The sequence below is a fragment of the Solanum stenotomum genome, chromosome 7 (genome assembly GCF_019186545.1).
Source record: "Solanum stenotomum isolate F172 chromosome 7, ASM1918654v1, whole genome shotgun sequence".
Classification (NCBI taxonomy): domain Eukaryota; kingdom Viridiplantae; phylum Streptophyta; class Magnoliopsida; order Solanales; family Solanaceae; genus Solanum; species Solanum stenotomum.
The window spans coordinates 19,775,266-19,793,302 of NC_064288.1; the positions used below are offsets into that span (position 1 = coordinate 19,775,266).

Below are 18,037 nucleotides of genomic sequence, written 5' to 3' on the forward strand. Positions count from 1 at the left end.
TCACAATAAACTGTGAAGCCCTCACCCTCAACTAGAAGAGTCAATATAGGAGCGGTGGTCAATAACTCCTTGAGCCTCAAAAAGCTGGCCCCACACTCCTCTGACCAAACAAAGGGAACATCAACACGAGTCAATCGAGTCAACGGGGTTGCAATAGTAGAAAAGTCCTCAACAAAGCGTCTATAGTAGCCTGCTAGTCCGACGAAGCTCCGAATCTCAGTAACTGAAGTGGGCCTGTGCCAATCACGAATAGCCTCAATCTTCGCCGGATCAACCCTAATACCCTCCTTGGACACCACGTGCCCCAAGAAGGCTACAGACTCAAGCCAAAACTCGCACTTTGAGAACTTGGCATAAAGCCGATGATCTCTCAAAGTCTGGAGCACTATCCTCAAATGTTGCTCATGCTCACTCCGGCTCCGCGAGTATACCAGTATGTCATAAATGAAGACGATGACAAATAAATCAAATTATGGCCTGAACACACATGTCATCAAGTCCATGAAGGCAGCAGGGGCATTAGTCAACCCAAAAGACATCACAAGGAACTCATAGTGGCCATAACGGGTCCTAAATGCAGTCTTAGGGATGTCTGCTGCCCGAATCCTCAGCTGATGGTACCCGGACCTCAAATCAATCTTAGAAAACACGGCGGCACCCTGAAGCTGATCAAACAAATCATCAATACGAGGCATGGGGTAACGGTTCTTCACCGTCACCTTGTTCAGCTGCCTGAAGTCAATACACATCCTCATAGTCTCGTCCGTCTTCTTCACAAACAGAACAGGTGCACCCCAAGGCGACACACTCGGACGGATAAACCCCTTACCTAAGAGATACTCTAACTGAGCACTGAGCTCTGCAGGAGCCATCCGATAAGGTGGAATAGAAATAGGACGGGTGTCAGGCTCCAAATCTGTGGCAAAATCAATGTCACGATCTGGAGGTAGGCCAGGTAGGTCTGTAGGGAACACATCCGCAAACTGTCTAACCACAGGAACTGAGTCAACTGGAGAGTCATCTCTACTCACATCTCGCAAATTAAGCCAAATAAGCTAAACACCCAGAAGCAACCAACCGTCTAGCCCGTATAAAAGAGATGATCCCTGTCGGTGTGTGACTATAAGCACCCTGCCACAACACTGGGGAAATGCCAGGCATGGCTAAAGTAACGGTCTTAGCGTAGCAATCCAAGACCGCATGGTAATGGGATAACCAGCCCGTGCCCAGAATCACATCAAAATCAACCATATCTAGCAAAATAAGATCAACTCTAGTATCACAACCCTGGATAGTCACTAAGCAAGATCGCATTATCTGATCCACTACTAAGGACTCACCCACCGGTGTCGAAACATGAACTGGCTCTGCCAAAGACTCAGACCTCACACCCAATCGAGGAGCAAAATAAACAGATACATACGAGAATTTGGACCCGGGATCAAATAATACTGTAGCAGGCTGATGGCATCATAAAAGTGTACCTGTGATAACATCCTCAGATGCCTCAGCCGTCGCCCTCGCCGGGGCTGCGTAAAAATGGCCGTGAGCACCTCTGCCCGATGCATCTGATCTACCACCTAGCCTGCCTCCTCGAGCTCCGCCTCTGGTACCCTGTCGGCTATCTCGACGACCCTGGTCCTGACCACCACCTCTATCTAGAGGGGGCAATGCTGAAACTGGTCTAGGTGCAATGAGAGCTGGTACAATTGCTCCTCGCCCTCGCCGGGGGTACTCTCTGGACAAATGGTCAAGAGCACTGCATTCAAAACACCCCGAAGCTGAACGCCCTGAAGTAACCCAACTGCGGTAGGAAGGGAGGGAATCTGATCCCCTCGAACTCTGGCCCGTACTAGGACCACCCTGGTGATACTGGCCTCCCTCGGAAGCAGGTAATGCCGCCTGAACAGGCCGACTGGACTGACCCTGCTGGAACCTCTGGCGGGGTCTATCATAGGAGTTTCTCCCTCTAGTCTGGGACCTGCTGTAGCTGCCCTGGTAGCGTGCCCTCTTATCGCTGCCCCCTTGGACCTCGCGATGAATATGCTCCATGGATCGGGCATGGTCAACTACATCAAGATATGAACGGCCGACAGAAACTAAATGATCTGTGTCGACCCTCAGACGATACCGCAACCCATGTACAAAACAACGAACTCTCTCCTCCTCCGTGGGTAGGATCATGGTAGCATGTCGAGACAACTCATGGAATCTCGTCTCGTACTTTGAGACAGTCATAGGACCCTACTCCAATCTGGAGAACTGATCACGAAGCCTATCCCTGACGCTCCGTGGCATGAACCGGGCTAAGAAAGCCTCTGAGAACTCACTCCAAGATACAAGAGGCGATCCAATTGGCCTGGACTCTCGATACGAGTGCCACCACTGCCTGGCTAGCCCACGAAACTGATGAGCAGTAAAGTCGGCTCCTCTCGACTCCAAGAGGCCTAATGACTGTAGCTGCTCCTGACAAGTGAGCTGGAACTCGTAGGCATCCTCCTCCATCGCCCCTGAAAATATCGGCGGTGCCAACCTCTGGAATACCCCGGGCATCTTTTGCTCGCGCAGTGGCATCTCCTCGTCCTTTAAGTCTGACACGACAGCCACATGTACTGGTGGCGACTGAACCTCTGGTGCCGCTGCGGCAGGCTGACCATGCGGCGCTGGAGCTGGTGCTGCTGGGATTGGTGCTGGTGCTGGTGCTGCTGGGCTGGTGCCTGTCGCATCTCCCCAATAGCTGCTACTATCTGAGTCAGCAGAGCATGAAGATCAGGAGCTGCAGCTGCAGCTGGTGCAGGTGGTGGCTGGGCTGGCCCCGGCCCTACCGGCTGTGGAGGTACATATGCTGCCTGACGCTCCTCTTCCCTATCTCGGGCTGGTGCTATCGCCCTGCCTCGACCTCGGGGTCGGCGTCTACCCAAAGCTGAGGCTCTGCCTACAGACCCGGTTGCGCCACCCCTGGCCACGCCACCTCGCGAGCGAGCCATCCTGCGAAAGAGTGAAACAAGTAAGATTTCCAGAAACCAATAAGACACACGAGGCACGAAAGTGAAACAAAAGAGGAAATTTTCCTAAGGACATCCTGTAGCCTCCCGAAGATAAGTTACGGACGTCTCCGCACCGATCCGCAGGACCCTACTAGACGTTAGCTCTGTACAAGTGACACCGATAAACCTGGGGCTCTGATACCAACTTGTCACGACCCGATTTCTCAAGTCATGATGGCACCTACTATAACCCACCAGTAGGTAAGCCAACCCGTAACCCGGAACAACAAGTAATGGGTCTGAGGGTAGAAACTAAACAAGAGTAGGAAAATAACAATATAAACAGGCGGAAGCAACCCAAAAACATATATACAAATAAAGATCCCTCCCAGAACCTGGAAGTCACTAGTACAGAGCTACTAACAAAATGAGTACAAGTCCCAAAAGTGGACAATAGAGACTGGACTGTCTCGAAAGGTAAAAGACAAGTCTATATATACAGATGGAGACTGAAATAGTACAAAACGTCGTGTGCTCACTCCCGTCTCCGGATCAGTCTGCTCCAAGCTCGATCAACGCTGGCTACTAGTGCCCGGACCTGCATCACGAAATAGATGCAGAGCGTAGCATGAGTACCAAAACAACAGGTACCCAGTAGGCATCATAGGCCGACTGAACTTGAAAAGTAAAGGCAATATGAAAAGAAGGAATACGCAAACCGAAGTCAAGAACGAAAATCTAACTAACAATGAAATGCACACGAGTGTACAAAGAACTAACTAAAGTAATCTATAAGCTAACTACACCTAACTGGACCCCCATAAGCCCAGAAGGTACACTCGTGCGCAAGTTAAATAAAAACCCGAACGGACCCCCATAAGCCCGACGAGTACACAGAATAACTATAACTAAAGAGAATTGCATAAAAGAACCCAAGAACGAAGAACATCGAACCAGAACCTCAACCCTAATTAGTAGAATCTGACAGCACTGAGGCCGGACCTCGAACCGGATGCTCAGCAGAAGTACCCAAGTAACCAATCACAAGTATCAAGTATAAGAGGCCGGAACTCTAACCGGATGCTCTATATAGGTGTCTGAGCAATAGAGGCCGGACCTTAAACCGGATGCTCTATATAAGTATCTGGGCAATAGAGGCCGGACCTCAAACCGGATGCTCTATATAAGTGTCTGGGCAATAGAGGCCGGACCTCAAACCGGATGCTCTATAAATGTGCCAATGTAGCTGCTGAAAGAGTCCCAATTGATCCATACTCATAAATATCTGTGGAACGCCGTCCACACATAGCCAATCAATGAAAGTCCTTGGAACCAAATCGAAAATCAAATTAAAATCGCGAAGTAGAACTAGTGTCGCCGATGTAACTCGTGAAGCCGTAACATCGAAGAAAATAAGGATAACTATAGTCGGAGAGAGAGTATCGCTTAACTAAGACCCAAACTATCAGACTCAAGTCTGCTACACCAGTCTACAAGGATCTAAGCCGACCGAGCGACGTCGGGGCAAAACTAAGGCCTATTGGATCCGAATAATGTATTTCTAAGGCAAGCCCTAGTCAAACCTAAACTAAGGCCCAACATTCTTCAAATAAACAATAATTAAGCATGCAAGCACTCCACATAGCGAGGAGGGTCCGTTAATAACACAAAGCATGCTCACAGTTACCGGATAATTCCCGAAATAGGCCTAAAACATGATTTCTTAACACCTATGCAAGATTCAATGACTACCCAACCCAAATCCCAACTAATCAACATGCATTCACATTCTCGAGCTCAATCTAAGAGAGGGAAAACCGTAGCCTACCTTAAAGCCGATCACACGCGCTCCAAAATCACTCCTCCGGAGATTTTCCTTTCCGAAAGGTCTCGAAACGCTTCCCCGCTATCAAAAATAGTATCACAACGTTAATACGGTCGTTTAGACACCAAAATCACAACAAACAGAGACGGGTCAATTTTGGAGTCAAAACGGGAATCGTGGGACCCACACAGAAAATTCCGAAATTAACCCCAAAAGTGGGTCCTAACCAGTTCCCCCAGCTCATTTCCCATAATGGGACACAATTCGGGGCTCGGGAACAACACAATACCAACATACAACTAAAACCCAAATTTTCTCAAAAATCGAAATGGGACAGCAGTGTATTTACCAAAAACGAGCGATCTACAGTAAAATCTAACAACACCACAATGTTCTCCTCGAAAAACCACTCAAGATAGCCTCAAAAATCACCAAAATCGGATCTAAAATGGCTAAGAAAACAAGTCTCAAAATTTCCAAAATCAAGTCACAAAAAGAGGTCTGGCAGCAGGTATTTTTCGAAAATTACCTCAAACGGGGACTCCAAATCACTATCCGAGCTCACCAACACGTTGCCCTCGAAAAATCTCACAACTTAGCCTTTTGGATCACCCAAATCGGTTGAGAGATGAGAGAGAGATGAGAGTTTGAAGTTTGGGAAATGTGGCTGATTTTCTGCAATTTATTGCAGAAAATCTGCAACATTTCCAAAACTTTAAATTCCGACGGGGTGCTTCGATCTCGTTCGGAACCCCGTGCACGCAAACGAGATATGCAACCATACCAAATTCGATATTTCAGACTCAACGGCGCAGTCGAAATTTCCATCAGAGGTCATTTCGATAAAAAGTGGGTCCCACTTCCAAAAGCCCTTTTAAGTCAAAACCCACAAAAGGGCTCGGAAAGATATCGAAAACCTCCAGACACAAAAGAAAGGTCAATCTAGACCAAACTCGACATTCCGGAGCTAACCACGCTGACGGAATTCTCATCCGAGCGCGTTTACTCAAAATGTTGACCAAAGTCAACCTTAGGCTAAAATTCAAAGGCTAAAACGCCTAATCGCACCGACTCACACTGAAAATCTCGGGAGTCATGTCGACCATGCTACTAGCCTAAAATGACCCTTCCGGAGCTGATGAAATCGTCAGAATTGGATTCCGATGTCATCTTCTTGAACTTTTGATCGAAAATGATCGTTCAAGGTTCATAAGCTCCAAAACACAAAAACTCACACCAGGACCAAACGAACGACCAGGTGACCGAACTATCAGTCCCAGCAAGTCATAAATGACTTGGGGTCGCTATAGGAACGCTCTAAACGACGCACAGAAGGCAAGACACAGAAATGACCAAGAGGGTCATTACAATATCCACTACTAAAAAGGACTTTCGTCCGCGAAAGAAAGGATCAAGAAGTACCTGAAGGCTCAAACAAGCTGGGAAACTGCTCTCGCATCTCCTGCTCGGTCTCCCAGGTAGCCTCCTCGACTGGACGATGCCTCCAACGGACCTTAACAACAGGAATGGCTCTCGAGCGCAATCTCCTCACATCTCTGGCTAGAATGGCAACTGGCTCCTCTACAAATGCTAAACGATCATCCAACTCGACTGCATCATACTGGAGCACATGGGACTCATCAGGAACATACCGCCGCAGCATCGAAACATGAAACACTGGGTGGATGGCTGAAAATACTGGAGGTAGGGCCAACTCATAAGCAACCTCCCCAACTGTCCGGAGTATCTCAAAAGGCCCAATGTACCTGGGGCTAAGCTTGCCCCGCCTCCCAAACCTCATCACGCCCTTCATGGGCGACACACGAAGGAATACCCGGTCACCAACAGAGAATTTCAAAGGTCGACGCCTCTGATCAGCATAACTCTGGTGCCTACTCTGAGCCGTCCTGAGCCTATCCTGAATCACCCTCACCTGATCCAGGGCCTCCTGAAGCAAATCTGTACCACGCGGCCTAGGCTCTGTAGACTCAAACCAACCAACTGGAGAGCGACAACGCCTACCATATAAGGCCTCAAACGGGGCCATCTGAATACTAGAGTGGTAGCTGTTGTTGTACGCAAACTCCGCCAAAGGCAAGAACTGGTCCCACTGACCTCCAAAATCCATAACACAGGCCCGCAACATATCCTCAAGGACCTGAATAGTACGCTCTGACTGACCATCCGTCTGTGGGTGAAATGCTGTGCTAAGGTGGACACGGGTGCCCAACTCCTCCTGAAAAGCCCTCCAAAAGCTGGAAGTGAACTGTGAACCTCGGTCTGAAATGATAGCAACAGGCACGCCATGAAGACGGACCACCTCCCTAATGTAGATACGAGCCAACCTCTCGGCACTGAAAGTAGTATGAACAGGAAGGAAGTGTGCTGACTTGGTCAATCGATCCACGATGACCCAAATGCTGTCAACACCTCTAGAAGTCCGAGGCAACCCCACAACGAAGTCCATAGTGATACGCTCCCACTTCCACTCCGGAATGGGTAATCTCTGGAACTCGCCACCAGGCCTCAAATGCTCTGCCTTTACCTGCTGGCAGCACAAGCAACGGGAAACAAAGTCAGCAATATCTCTCCTCATGCCACTCCACCAGTAATGCTGCCTCAAATCACGATACATCTTCGCTGTGCCCGGATGGATAGAGTATCTGGACTCATGGGCCTCAGAAAGTATCAACTGTATCAAATCTCCAACTCTCGGAACACAGATGCGGCCGGCAAATTTCAACACTCCATCAGGATCTAAGGTAGCCTGACCACCATCACCCGCTAACACTTGATCTCTAAGGGCCACTAAGGTATCATCCTCAAACTGGCAACCACAGATCCTATCAAGCAAAGAAGACTGAACTCCCATAAAGACCAAGACGCGTCTAGAATCTGAGATATTCAGCCGAACCATGCTATTAGCTAAGGACTGAATGTCCAAAGCTAAGGGTCGCTCCTCAACAGATAAGAAGGCTAGACTACCCATACTCAATGCCTTCCGACTCAAGGCGTTCGCTACCACATTCGCCTTGCCCGGATGATAGAGAGGTCGTAGTCTTTCAGGAGCTCAATCCAACGACGCTGCCTCGAATTGAGGTCCCTCTGGCTCATGATGTACTGAAGACTCATATGATCATTATAGATCTCACATCGAACTCCATACAAGTAGTGCCTCCAAATCTTAAGCGCGAAAACTACCGCCGCTAACTCCATGTCATGAGTGGGGTAGTTGCGCTCATGGATCTTAAGCTGCCTCGTTGCATAAGCAATAACCTGGCCCTGCTGCATCAATACACAACCCAAACCAACGCCGGATGCGTCACAATAAACTGTGAAGCCCTCACCCTCAACTGGAAGAGTCAATATAGGAGCGGTGGTCAATAACTCCTTGAGCCTCAAAAAGCTCGCCCCACACTCATCTGACCAAACAAAGGGAACATCAACACGAGTCAATCGGGTCAACGGGGTTGCAATAGTAGAAAAGCCCTCAACAAAGCGTCTGTAGTAGCCTGCTAGTCCGACGAAGCTCCGAATCTTAGTAACTGAAGTGGGCCTGTGCCAATCACGAATAGCCTCAATCTTCGTCGGATCAACCCTAATACCCTCCTTGGACACCACGTGCCCCAAGAAGGCTACAGACTCAAGCCAAAACTCGCACTTTGAGAACTTGGCATAAAGTCGATGATCTTTCAAAGTCTGGAGCACTATCCTCAAATGTTGCTCATGCTCACTCCGGCTCCGCGAGTATACCAGTATGTCATCAATGAAGACAATGACAAATAAATCAAGGTATGGCCTGAACACACGTGTCATCAAGTCCATGAAGGCAGCAGGGGCATTAGTCAACCCAAAAGACATCTCAAGGAACTCATAGTGGTCATAACGGGTCCTAAATGCAGTCTTAGGGTTGTCTGCTGCCCGAATCCTCAGCTGATGGTACCCGGACCTCAAATCAATCTTAGAAAACACGGCGGCACCCTGAACCCGATCAAACAAATCATCAATACGAGGCATGGGGTAACGGTTCTTCACCGTCACCTTGTTCAGCTGCCTGTAGTCAATACACATCCTCATAGTCCCGTCCGTCTTCTTCACAAACAGAACAGGTGCACCCCAAGGCGACACACTCGGACGGATAAACCCCTTACCTAAGAGATACTCTAACTGAGCACTGAGCTCCCTAAGCTCTGCAGGAGCCATCCGGTAAGGTGGAATAGAAATAGGACGGGTGTCAAGCTCCAAATCTATGGCAAAATCAATGTCACGATCTGGAGGTAGGCCAGGTAGGTCTGTAGGGAACACATATGCAAACTCTCTAACCACAGGAACTGCATCAACTGAAGAGTCATCTCTATTCACATCTCGCAAATTAAGCCAAATAAGCTAAACACCCAGAAGCAACTAACCGTCTAGCCCGTATAAAAGAGATGATCCCTGTCGGTGTGTGACTACAAGCACCCTGCCACAACACTGGGGAAATGCCAGGCATGGCTAAAGTAACGGTTTTAGCGTAGCAATCCAAGACCGCATGGTAAGGGGATAACCAGTCCATGCCCAGAATCACATCAAAATCAACCATATCTAGGAAAATAAGATCAACTCTAGTATCACAACCCTGGATAGTCACTAAGCAAGATCGCACTCACCCACCGGGGTCGAAACATGAACTGGCTCTGCCAAAGACTCAGACCTCACACCCAATTGAGGAGCAAAATAAACAGATACAGACGAGAATGTGGACCCGGGATCAAATATTACTGTAGCAGGCTGATGGCATAATAAAAGTGTACCTGTGATAACATCGTTAGATGCCTCAGCCGTCGCCCTCGCCGGGCCTGCGTAGAAATGGCCCTGAGCACCTTTGCCCGATGCATCTGATCTACCACCTAGCCTGCCTCCTCGAGCTCCGCCTCTGGTACCCTGTCGGCTGTCTCGACGACCGTGGTCCTGACCACCACCTCTAGCTAGAGGGGGCACTGCTGAAACTGGTCTAGGTGCAATGGGAGCTGGTACAATCGCTCCTCGCCCTCGCCGGGGGCACTCTCTGGACCAATGGTCAAGAGCACTGCATTCAAAACACTCCGACATGTTAAATTATGCGGAATTATAAAGAGAATGAACTTACAAACAACTGACGTTTATTGATGAAATCCAAACATTGCAAGCAAGAACATAAGAAAATGTGAGAGAGAGAGAGAGAGGTTTTCAGAATATTGGAAATTATCTGATGCCTCTAAAGGGAAAACCAATGCTCCTTTTATAGGAGAAATGGGGATTGCCTTTATATCTTAGGCATACAGGTGGATGGCTAAGATGTTGCCGACAATAGAAAGGGGTCCCTTACTAAAAGATAGTGGAAACATGCTTTACTTCTTTTATTTGGGACGGTTGAGTGGGAATCTTTTTAAAGATAATGGAAATGTCTTTTCCAAAAGTATTTTGTCTTGTAGCTTCTCATTGGATGCTAATTTAGAATAGTGAAATGCCACTATATGGAAAAATAATTCCGGCTTTGCCTCTATTTTTCCACAAGGGTCTTTTTCCTATTCATAATCAGGTTCCATGTAAGCCAAGGCTAAACCTTTAGGATTACACATATCACCATTATCTTCACTGCTGCTTTCTGTGGAAGCAGCGTCTTCAATCATCTTCATGATCTGGTCTTCATCATAATCATCTAAATTATCCATTGCTTCTTTTAACTTCTGTTTGAGAGCTGCTTTGGATAATTTCTTGGAAGAAGATTTAGTCTTCTCTTGAGCCTTGGTATTAGGTTGTTTGGGAACCCAACCTTTAACCTGGATTTGTTTGGACAGATATTGAATACGATCTACATTAGTCTTGGAGAAATTCCAAGTAATAATATAGGATATTCGTCTTTGGATGTAATATTTGCATAATTTAATATGCTCTGGTAAAGTAGTAATTTGTTCCTTGGTTTGGAACTCTTCGAACCTGTTAAGAAATTGCTGTGGGAGGATTTTCTCAATTCCTCCAAATAGATTCCACCATTCATAGAACCATCTGGGAATGGTAGTCTTGGTAATATTCGAACTATACTTTACGAACCAAGTATGTCTTGGCCTCAAATAAAGAAAGTTCATCCATGCTGCCTTATAATCGTACCAATTATAAGTCTGGGGTTTGTGAGCCATTGTCAACGCAATAGGAGTGTGTAGATGATCTGCGAACCATTCAAAAGGATCCAAGATTTTTTTGATAGTAAATCTCGAATACTGAATATAATTATTAGCATCTCTGGAATGCTCAATTTCTATAGAGTCAGTGTCTATAAGGATAGCTTCATAAAATCTTCTGGTCTTCAATGGATTCTCAGTATCCACATAATTAAAATCTGTATAACACGGTTTGATCAACGTGCCAATGTCAAAACTTTCGTATTCTTTGTTGATGGCCATTAAAGGCAACACCTGTGAGACAATAAATTCAAAAGATTCTTCTTTTGGGATGGCTTTGGTAGGGATGGTTTTGGTTAATTCAGGATTAACCGCTTGGGCAAAAGACTCAGGCGTCTTCATAGCATAACTAGCTTTGGTTTGGACAGAGCTAGAGGATGCTTCTTGGACTGGAGGTTTTGTTGGTCTGAGATTGATCAACTTTGGTTGGGGTGGACAAAGAAGCTTTGGAAGCTTTGATTGAGTAGGGCAAGGTAGCCTTGGAAAGTCAGCTAATGCTGTGAATTTGTTTTGGAAGGTAAGTTCAGGCCTTACTGAGGGTTCAACCTTTGCTGGAGTGAGTGGGGGAGGAACAAATGGTCTAGCCATTTTTGCTTTTGGGAGGTTGTTTTCTCCTTTAGAAGGAGTGATTGGTCTAAACGGCCTCATGTTTACCCTGCAAAAATTCACGGGTTAGAAAATCAGGTAGAGAATTGTTTTCCCCTTTAATAAATTCAATTTCAAAATCAAAACTAGATAGTAGAGCTTGCCATCTAGCAAAGATTTGTTTAGAAACAAGATTTTTAACATCTTTTTGTAAAATCTCTTTAGCCGATTTACAATCTACTCTTAACAAAAATTCTTTATTAATAAGATCATCTTGAAATTTCGTGATACATAGCACGATAGATAAAACTTCTTTTTTGACAGTAGAATAATTTTTTTGTGCGGAATTCCAGATTCCTGATGTGAAACGAACTAATTGCTCTGTAGATTCAAGATCTACTTTTTGTTTAAGAATTCCTCCATAGCCTGCATCAGAAGCGTCAGTTTCAACAATCATAAATGCATTTGGATTGGGGATCCCTAAACATGGAATGGTTTGTACAAGAGCTTTGACTTGGATGACAGCTTGGGTTTGTTCAGTACTCCAAGGGACTGGATTTTTTCTAAGTCTCTTATACAATGGTTCACAAGTTTGTCTGACTTTTGGAATAAAATCAGCTACGTAATTTAGACTTCCTAAGAATCTCTGAAGTTGGGTTTTGTCAGGGATTTCATTAGGGAATTTAGAAGAGAATTCTATGGCTCTGCAAATAGGTTTATAAGTGCCTTGGTAAAGGTCATGACCTAAAAACCTAATGGTGGTTTGAAATAAAACCATTTTCTTGGCACTAACAACCAAACCATTGTTTTTTATCACTTTGAAGAATGTGTTAAGATGTTTGAAGTGGGAATCAATATTTTCTGAAAAGATTAACACATCATCAATGTATACAATTGACATATAAGAATAATCATTGAATATGGAATTCATGATATTCTGGAATTCTGAAGGGGCGTTCTTAAGCCCAAAAGGCATAACATTCCATTCATATTGCCCAAATGGGACATTGAAAGCAGTTTTATATTTATCCTTTTCTGAAATTTGAATCTGCCAAAATCCTGATTTCATATCAAATTTGCTGTATATATTTGCTTTAAAAGTTCTTTTCAAAAGATCTCTTTTGTTAGGTATGGGATACCTGATCCATTTCAAAACGGAATTTAATGGCTTGTAATTGATTACAAGTCTTGGTGCTCCTCTTTCTTTCTCTGCGTTTTTGTTGACATAGAAAGCAGAGCAACTCCATGGGGATTTAGAAATCCTAATAATCTTATTTTTCAAAAGAGTATCAATCTCCTTTTTACAAAATTCCATCATCTCATGATTCATCTGAATAGGTCTTGCCTTAGTGGAAATAGCCTGTTCATTAAATCCTTCGATGTATGGTAAATCCACAATATGTTTTTTGCGTTCCCAAAAAGCATTAGGAAAATCAGAACATATTTCTTTTTCAAATCTTTCTTGAAGATTAGCTATTTTAGTAACTATCTCCGGGGTTTTTAAAATCTGTTCGATTTTCTTAACACGAATTTCATCCTTTAAAAAGGTGATATGTTGTGAAAGGTTATTAATCCTGAAAACAGTGTTTTCTCTTACAAAATTACTTTCATCTTGTGAAAGGGTTTTAACAAAAGGAAAATGCAAATCTTTTCCAAGAATAGTAGTGGTAATACCATCAAGGTCAGTAAAATAAGGTTTTATCTGAGTGATAAAAGGTATTCCAAGAATGATATCTTCATTAATATCCTCAGTGATAACAAAATCATTTGTTAGACAGATACCATTATTGCAAATGTGGGCTTTAGAAAGCTTATAATTTATTTTCAAAGGTTCTCCTGTAGCGGAGTATAATTTTGAAGTACTTTTTTGTAAATACTTGGTTGGAACAATACCTTTTACAATGCAATTCCTATCTGCACCACTGTCAAGCAAAGCAATTTTGTTAATAACAAAATGTTTACTAACTACTATTTTAACAGGTATATGATGACTCTGTGGTCTAATAGAAGAAATTACCGTTACTCCTGGTGCAGCAGAGGAGGAGGTGTCATTACCTGTATTGGTAACAAAAGGTTCAATTAAATGATCATTATTGATATTGGAGGGGCCAATACCAATGTTATCATCAAGGTCTTCGTGAGAAGAACTCTGGTTAGACTCTAGGTCATGGAAGGCTGCTCCTTTAGGAACTTGATTTGTGAGAATGTCAGTTTCGACAATACAAAGTCGAGATTTAATACTTCTAATCTCTTCTTTGAGACTAGATACTTCGTGACGAAGATCTGAAATAGATGGTTCTGAAAGGGTATCTGAACGATTCATGATCTGTTTCATACTGAAAGGTTCAATTATCGGACGGGTTTTAGGTTTGTCCTTATTGAGAAGAAGATTTTTGAGTTCTAGGAGAAAACGATTCCTAGCCTCATCATCATTAATGTGTTGGATGACATCAAAGAGAGCTTCTTTCGAATGGTCAGAAAGTACTCGAATTTGAGGTGTAGTATCACAAGTACAGAAAGCTTCGGTACAAGTGCAATCTTTTCCTGACTGACTGGCGTCTGAATCATAGTCAAGATCGATGTCTTCGTCATCACTGTATTCATCAGATGCACCTGAAGATTCAGAAAAAGGTTCATCAAGAATAGCAAGAAGCTTACCTTTGGTTTCTTCATCGATATTAAGAAGATTAATCTTCTTTTTCTTGGTCTTGGAGCGACATTCATTGGCTTTATGACCAGTTTTGCCACAAGTCCAACATACATCTACCTTGGCATCATTAGGTCTTTTGGACCTAGATTTCTTCTTCCTAGGTCTGGTAGAATCATCTCTTCTTCGAGACTTCTTCCTATGGGATTTTTCCTTTTTGTCTTTAGTGATTTTATCTGGTGGAGTGATAAAACCAAAATCCCTGCAGAAACTTCCAAGTTCCTTTCTGGATGAAGATTGTTCTTTCTTGAGCTGATGTTTGAGTTTAATATCTGTGCAAAGCTCAAGGGCTACAATATTGATAGTGCTTACCAAATCACCATAAGTAAGATTGCCATAGGGAATATTACCATTATTGCGATCTTGGATTTTTGTCCTTACCTTATCTGCAAAGAGAGGAGGCAGGCCACTGATGAATCGTTCTTTCCAGAAATCTAGATTGCAATCTGGACGAATCATAACCTTACTGAGAAAGGCATGTTTGTAATGGATGAATTTGTCTAAATTTGGACAACTTAGATTGTTTAGGATCTGGAGACTCCTGTCTTGGAACAATTTTGGCTCTCCAATAAAGTGCTTGGCAATGTGGTAAAGTAAAGTAGCGCAAGCATCTTCTCTTGTGACAGCAGAAGTGGATGGTGTAGTACCTTCCATTTTTACAACTGTCTCTGTTGCAGTGGCGTTAACAATGAGTTGCTTGATCTCATCCGTGCAATAATTATCCCACCAATGTTTCAACATTCCTGTGAAACCTGCAATAACCATGTTAGCAGCATCCCTGTCTGCTGACCCACGCATTTTATATGCAGTAATTGCCACACCCATTTCATGGAGTTTATTGTAGACTTGATGCTCAGCTAAGCCATCAATAATGCTTCTTCCTTCATGAGAGGAAGTGGATAAAAAGGCATTTTCTTCATACTGTAAGTCTGGGAAAGATGGTTTATCATGGTAGTTTTTCATATTGTGAAAACGACTACTGGCAAGCTTTTGGAGAAGGTTGGATTTCTCTTGGGCTTTGGAATTGGGTTCCTCATGAAGGGTAGAAACCTTTTTTGAAGTTTTATCTTCTTTTACGAAGATATTGAAATTGTTGAGTTGTGCATTGATTTTCTCAATGATGTTTCCCGTTACTTCAAAAGTGTCAGAAAGTTTTGGGAATTTTTCTTTGGAAAATTCAGGGATTTTGAATCCTGGATAGGTTTCTATATTATGGTTGGAAGAAGTAGAAGCCGGAGTTGGCTTTCCACTGAGGCTAGGTTTAGTATCTTCTATCTGTCTAGAGATAGTATGAAGGATTTGGTTAGAGTAATTGTTTTGTTCAACTACTCTGTCAATATCTGCGGATGTTAGTGGTCCATCTGCCTTATCACTTTTCTCTTTGAAGGGAGCAGCTTTGATTACTGTACCTGCAATAGGAATATTAATTCCTTCCAAAGGAGGGGTGATATATTCGACAATTTTATTAGAAGCAGTGTACCACTTGTTAATGATAACTTGTAATGACTCAGTGCAATTTTCAATCCTACCAGTCATTTCAAACCATTTGAAGAATTCAATTTCACAACCAATTCTTCTCATATCCTTCATCCATAAATCTCTAAAGGATTCTCTTTGCTTAAGAGTATAAGAAGAAACATACCATTTTCTCTTTACTTGATTGTCAGGATGAGTCCATTGTTCTTGTAGGATGCCAAAGTTGGGTTCAAAGGTTTTGCTTACTTTGAGCATTCCTAACCAGGATGGCTTTTCCTTGGGAGGTTCCATCTCTCTTGCAGTAGGACTACCTGGAATATCTTGGTAAAATACTTTGGGTACGTTACCTGAAAAGTCTACTCCTGTGACTTTACCTTTACTGTTGTCAGCAACAGAAATGATTTCATCATCATCGACTTCCTCCGGGGTTTTTGAAGAAGAAGGTGGTCTGGGAACGGGTCTTGAGGGACACGATGTAGAAGGGGACCAAGACGACCTTCGATTCGAAGAAGATCTTCTTGCAGGATTGTCTAAGAATTTGAGTTCTATAGACCCATCAGGAAACTGAATAACTCTTTCGATCTGTGATCGTTCAGAGTGTGAAGCAAAGGGTTGAGTTATGTTTTCAAAACGCCAATCATTACTGGAGAGTATATCTTTCCATTGTAAAGTTCGAGGAACAAAGATAGAACTATGTTCATGGTTGGCTTCCATAAGCATAGTCTCACCCCTTATACTCGTATGACGAGCCTTAGGAGCAAGATGAGTTTTCATAAGACGATAATAAACTCGGTAAATAATAGCTATTTCACGAGTATTGATTTTGCTGTTCAAGTTTTTGGTTTTGACATTGAGGGTCAAGGAATCCATGACATTAGGATGATTAATGTCAACTGAGAAGTTAGGATAACAATTAAAGTAAACTGGCCCATCAGCAAGATTACTCTGCAAAACTCCTAACATAGAGTCATCAAAATTCAAAAACCTGCCATCCCTAAGGATGACACAAACAGGAATATCAAGACCTTTTCTAAAAAGAGGCTTAACAGCAACTTGCACTAAACCAATATGCAAATAGTTGTAATCAGATTTATAACGATTTATATCATTATCTTTAAGGAGACGAATAATTTCTAAAGAATTATTGATAGCAATAGTAGACTCACAAGTCTTAATATTACGGCGAGTAAGATAACTAAAATTACCTAAATGGTAAATCTTTTTAAAAGGCTCTTCTGGTATACTCCAGTTTTGTAAATCATTTTCTAATTTAGCAATCCTTGTAGATTGCGAGGATAAATTTATACTATTCAAAATATTTTGGTTATTTTCCATATGATTAAAAATACTGTCTAATGGACTTACAGAACAAAATATAGTTTAATAAGTATAGAAATAATAAACAACATGCTAGCAAGTATATAAGGAGTATTAAACTACATATCTAAGATCCAAATAGAGTTTCTAAGGGAGGTTCTCTTGGTTTTACAACAGTTCTTTTTCCTAGAGTCTTCTTAGCTACGGGACCACCATCAAACAGGTCTAAACGCCCTCCTGGCTACAGCGACCTTACAAAGTACGGCTGACCAACGTACGCTCCGGATATTAATCGGATACCTCATACACTTAGGAAAGAACGAATACCTCACACCAAGTATAGAAACATTATATAGGAACAAGATAAGTATGATAATAGACAAATATATACAAACAGCATGCTGGGAATTATAAAAATACTACATTAAAATAATTTTGCCATGCCTTAGACAGTATATGTATTTAGTTGCTCATACTAGATACGTATACTGCCAAAAGTAGAATTAGTGTCGCTGACGTAACTCGTGAAGCCATAACATCGGGGAAAATAAGGATAACTAAAGTCGGAGCAAGCGTATCGCCTAGCTAAGGCCCAATCTATCAGACTCTAGTCTGCTACACCAGTCTACGGGGATCTAAGTCGGCCGAGCGGCGTCGGGGCAAAACTAAGGCCTATCGGATCCGAATCATGTATTTCTAAGGCAAGCCCTAGTCAAACCTAAAGTAAGGCCCAACATGCTTCAAATAAACAATAATTAAGCATGCAAGCACTCCACATAGCGAGGAGGGTCCGTTAATAACACAAAACATGCTCACAGTTACCCGATAATTCCGAAAATAGGCCGAAAACATGATTTCTTAACACCTATGCAAAATTCAATAACTACCCAACCCAAATCCCAACTAATCAACATGCATTCACATTCTCGAGCTCAATCTA

At 43.3% G+C, this 18,037-nt stretch overlaps 1 protein-coding gene, 1 long non-coding RNA gene and 1 pseudogene across 2 annotated transcripts; all 3 read right to left on the reverse strand.

Annotated features, from left to right (window-relative positions):
- Positions 1 to 2,238, reverse strand: part of LOC125869725 (uncharacterized) — a 67,546-nt pseudogene extending 65,308 nt beyond the window's left edge.
- A 1,098-nt stretch (positions 2,239 to 3,336) lies between these two features.
- LOC125871903 (uncharacterized) lies at positions 3,337 to 5,452 on the reverse strand. The gene is made up of 3 exons (XR_007447055.1): positions 5,342 to 5,452; positions 4,816 to 4,893; positions 3,337 to 3,585 (listed from the first exon to the last, which is right to left on the reverse strand). It is a non-coding gene; the product is annotated as an uncharacterized LOC125871903 (long non-coding RNA).
- Positions 5,453 to 6,202: 750 nt separating this feature from the next.
- Positions 6,203 to 9,903, reverse strand: LOC125869726 (uncharacterized). Its single transcript, XM_049550172.1, has 5 exons — positions 9,466 to 9,903; positions 8,964 to 9,198; positions 8,854 to 8,862; positions 7,838 to 8,726; positions 6,203 to 7,058 (listed from the first exon to the last, which is right to left on the reverse strand). The coding sequence occupies exons 1-5, from the start codon at positions 9,901 to 9,903 to the stop codon at positions 6,224 to 6,226; spliced, it is 2,406 nt and encodes an 801-aa protein (XP_049406129.1). The 3' UTR covers positions 6,203 to 6,223.
- Positions 9,904 to 18,037: the final 8,134 nt, after the last annotated feature.

Coding starts and splice junctions, on each gene's coding strand:
- LOC125869726 (XM_049550172.1), bottom strand. CDS start 9,903: ATGTCGGAGTGTTTTGAATGCAGTGCTCTTGACCATTGGTCCAGAGAG. Junction 9,199..9,465: donor CAGTTCATGTTTCGACCCCG/GTGGGTGAGTGC, acceptor CTGGGTGTTTAG/CTTATTTGGCTTAATTTGCG. Junction 7,059..7,837: donor ATCATCCGGGCAAGGCGAAT/GTGGTAGCGAAC, acceptor CAGCTTTTGGAG/GGCTTTTCAGGAGGAGTTGG.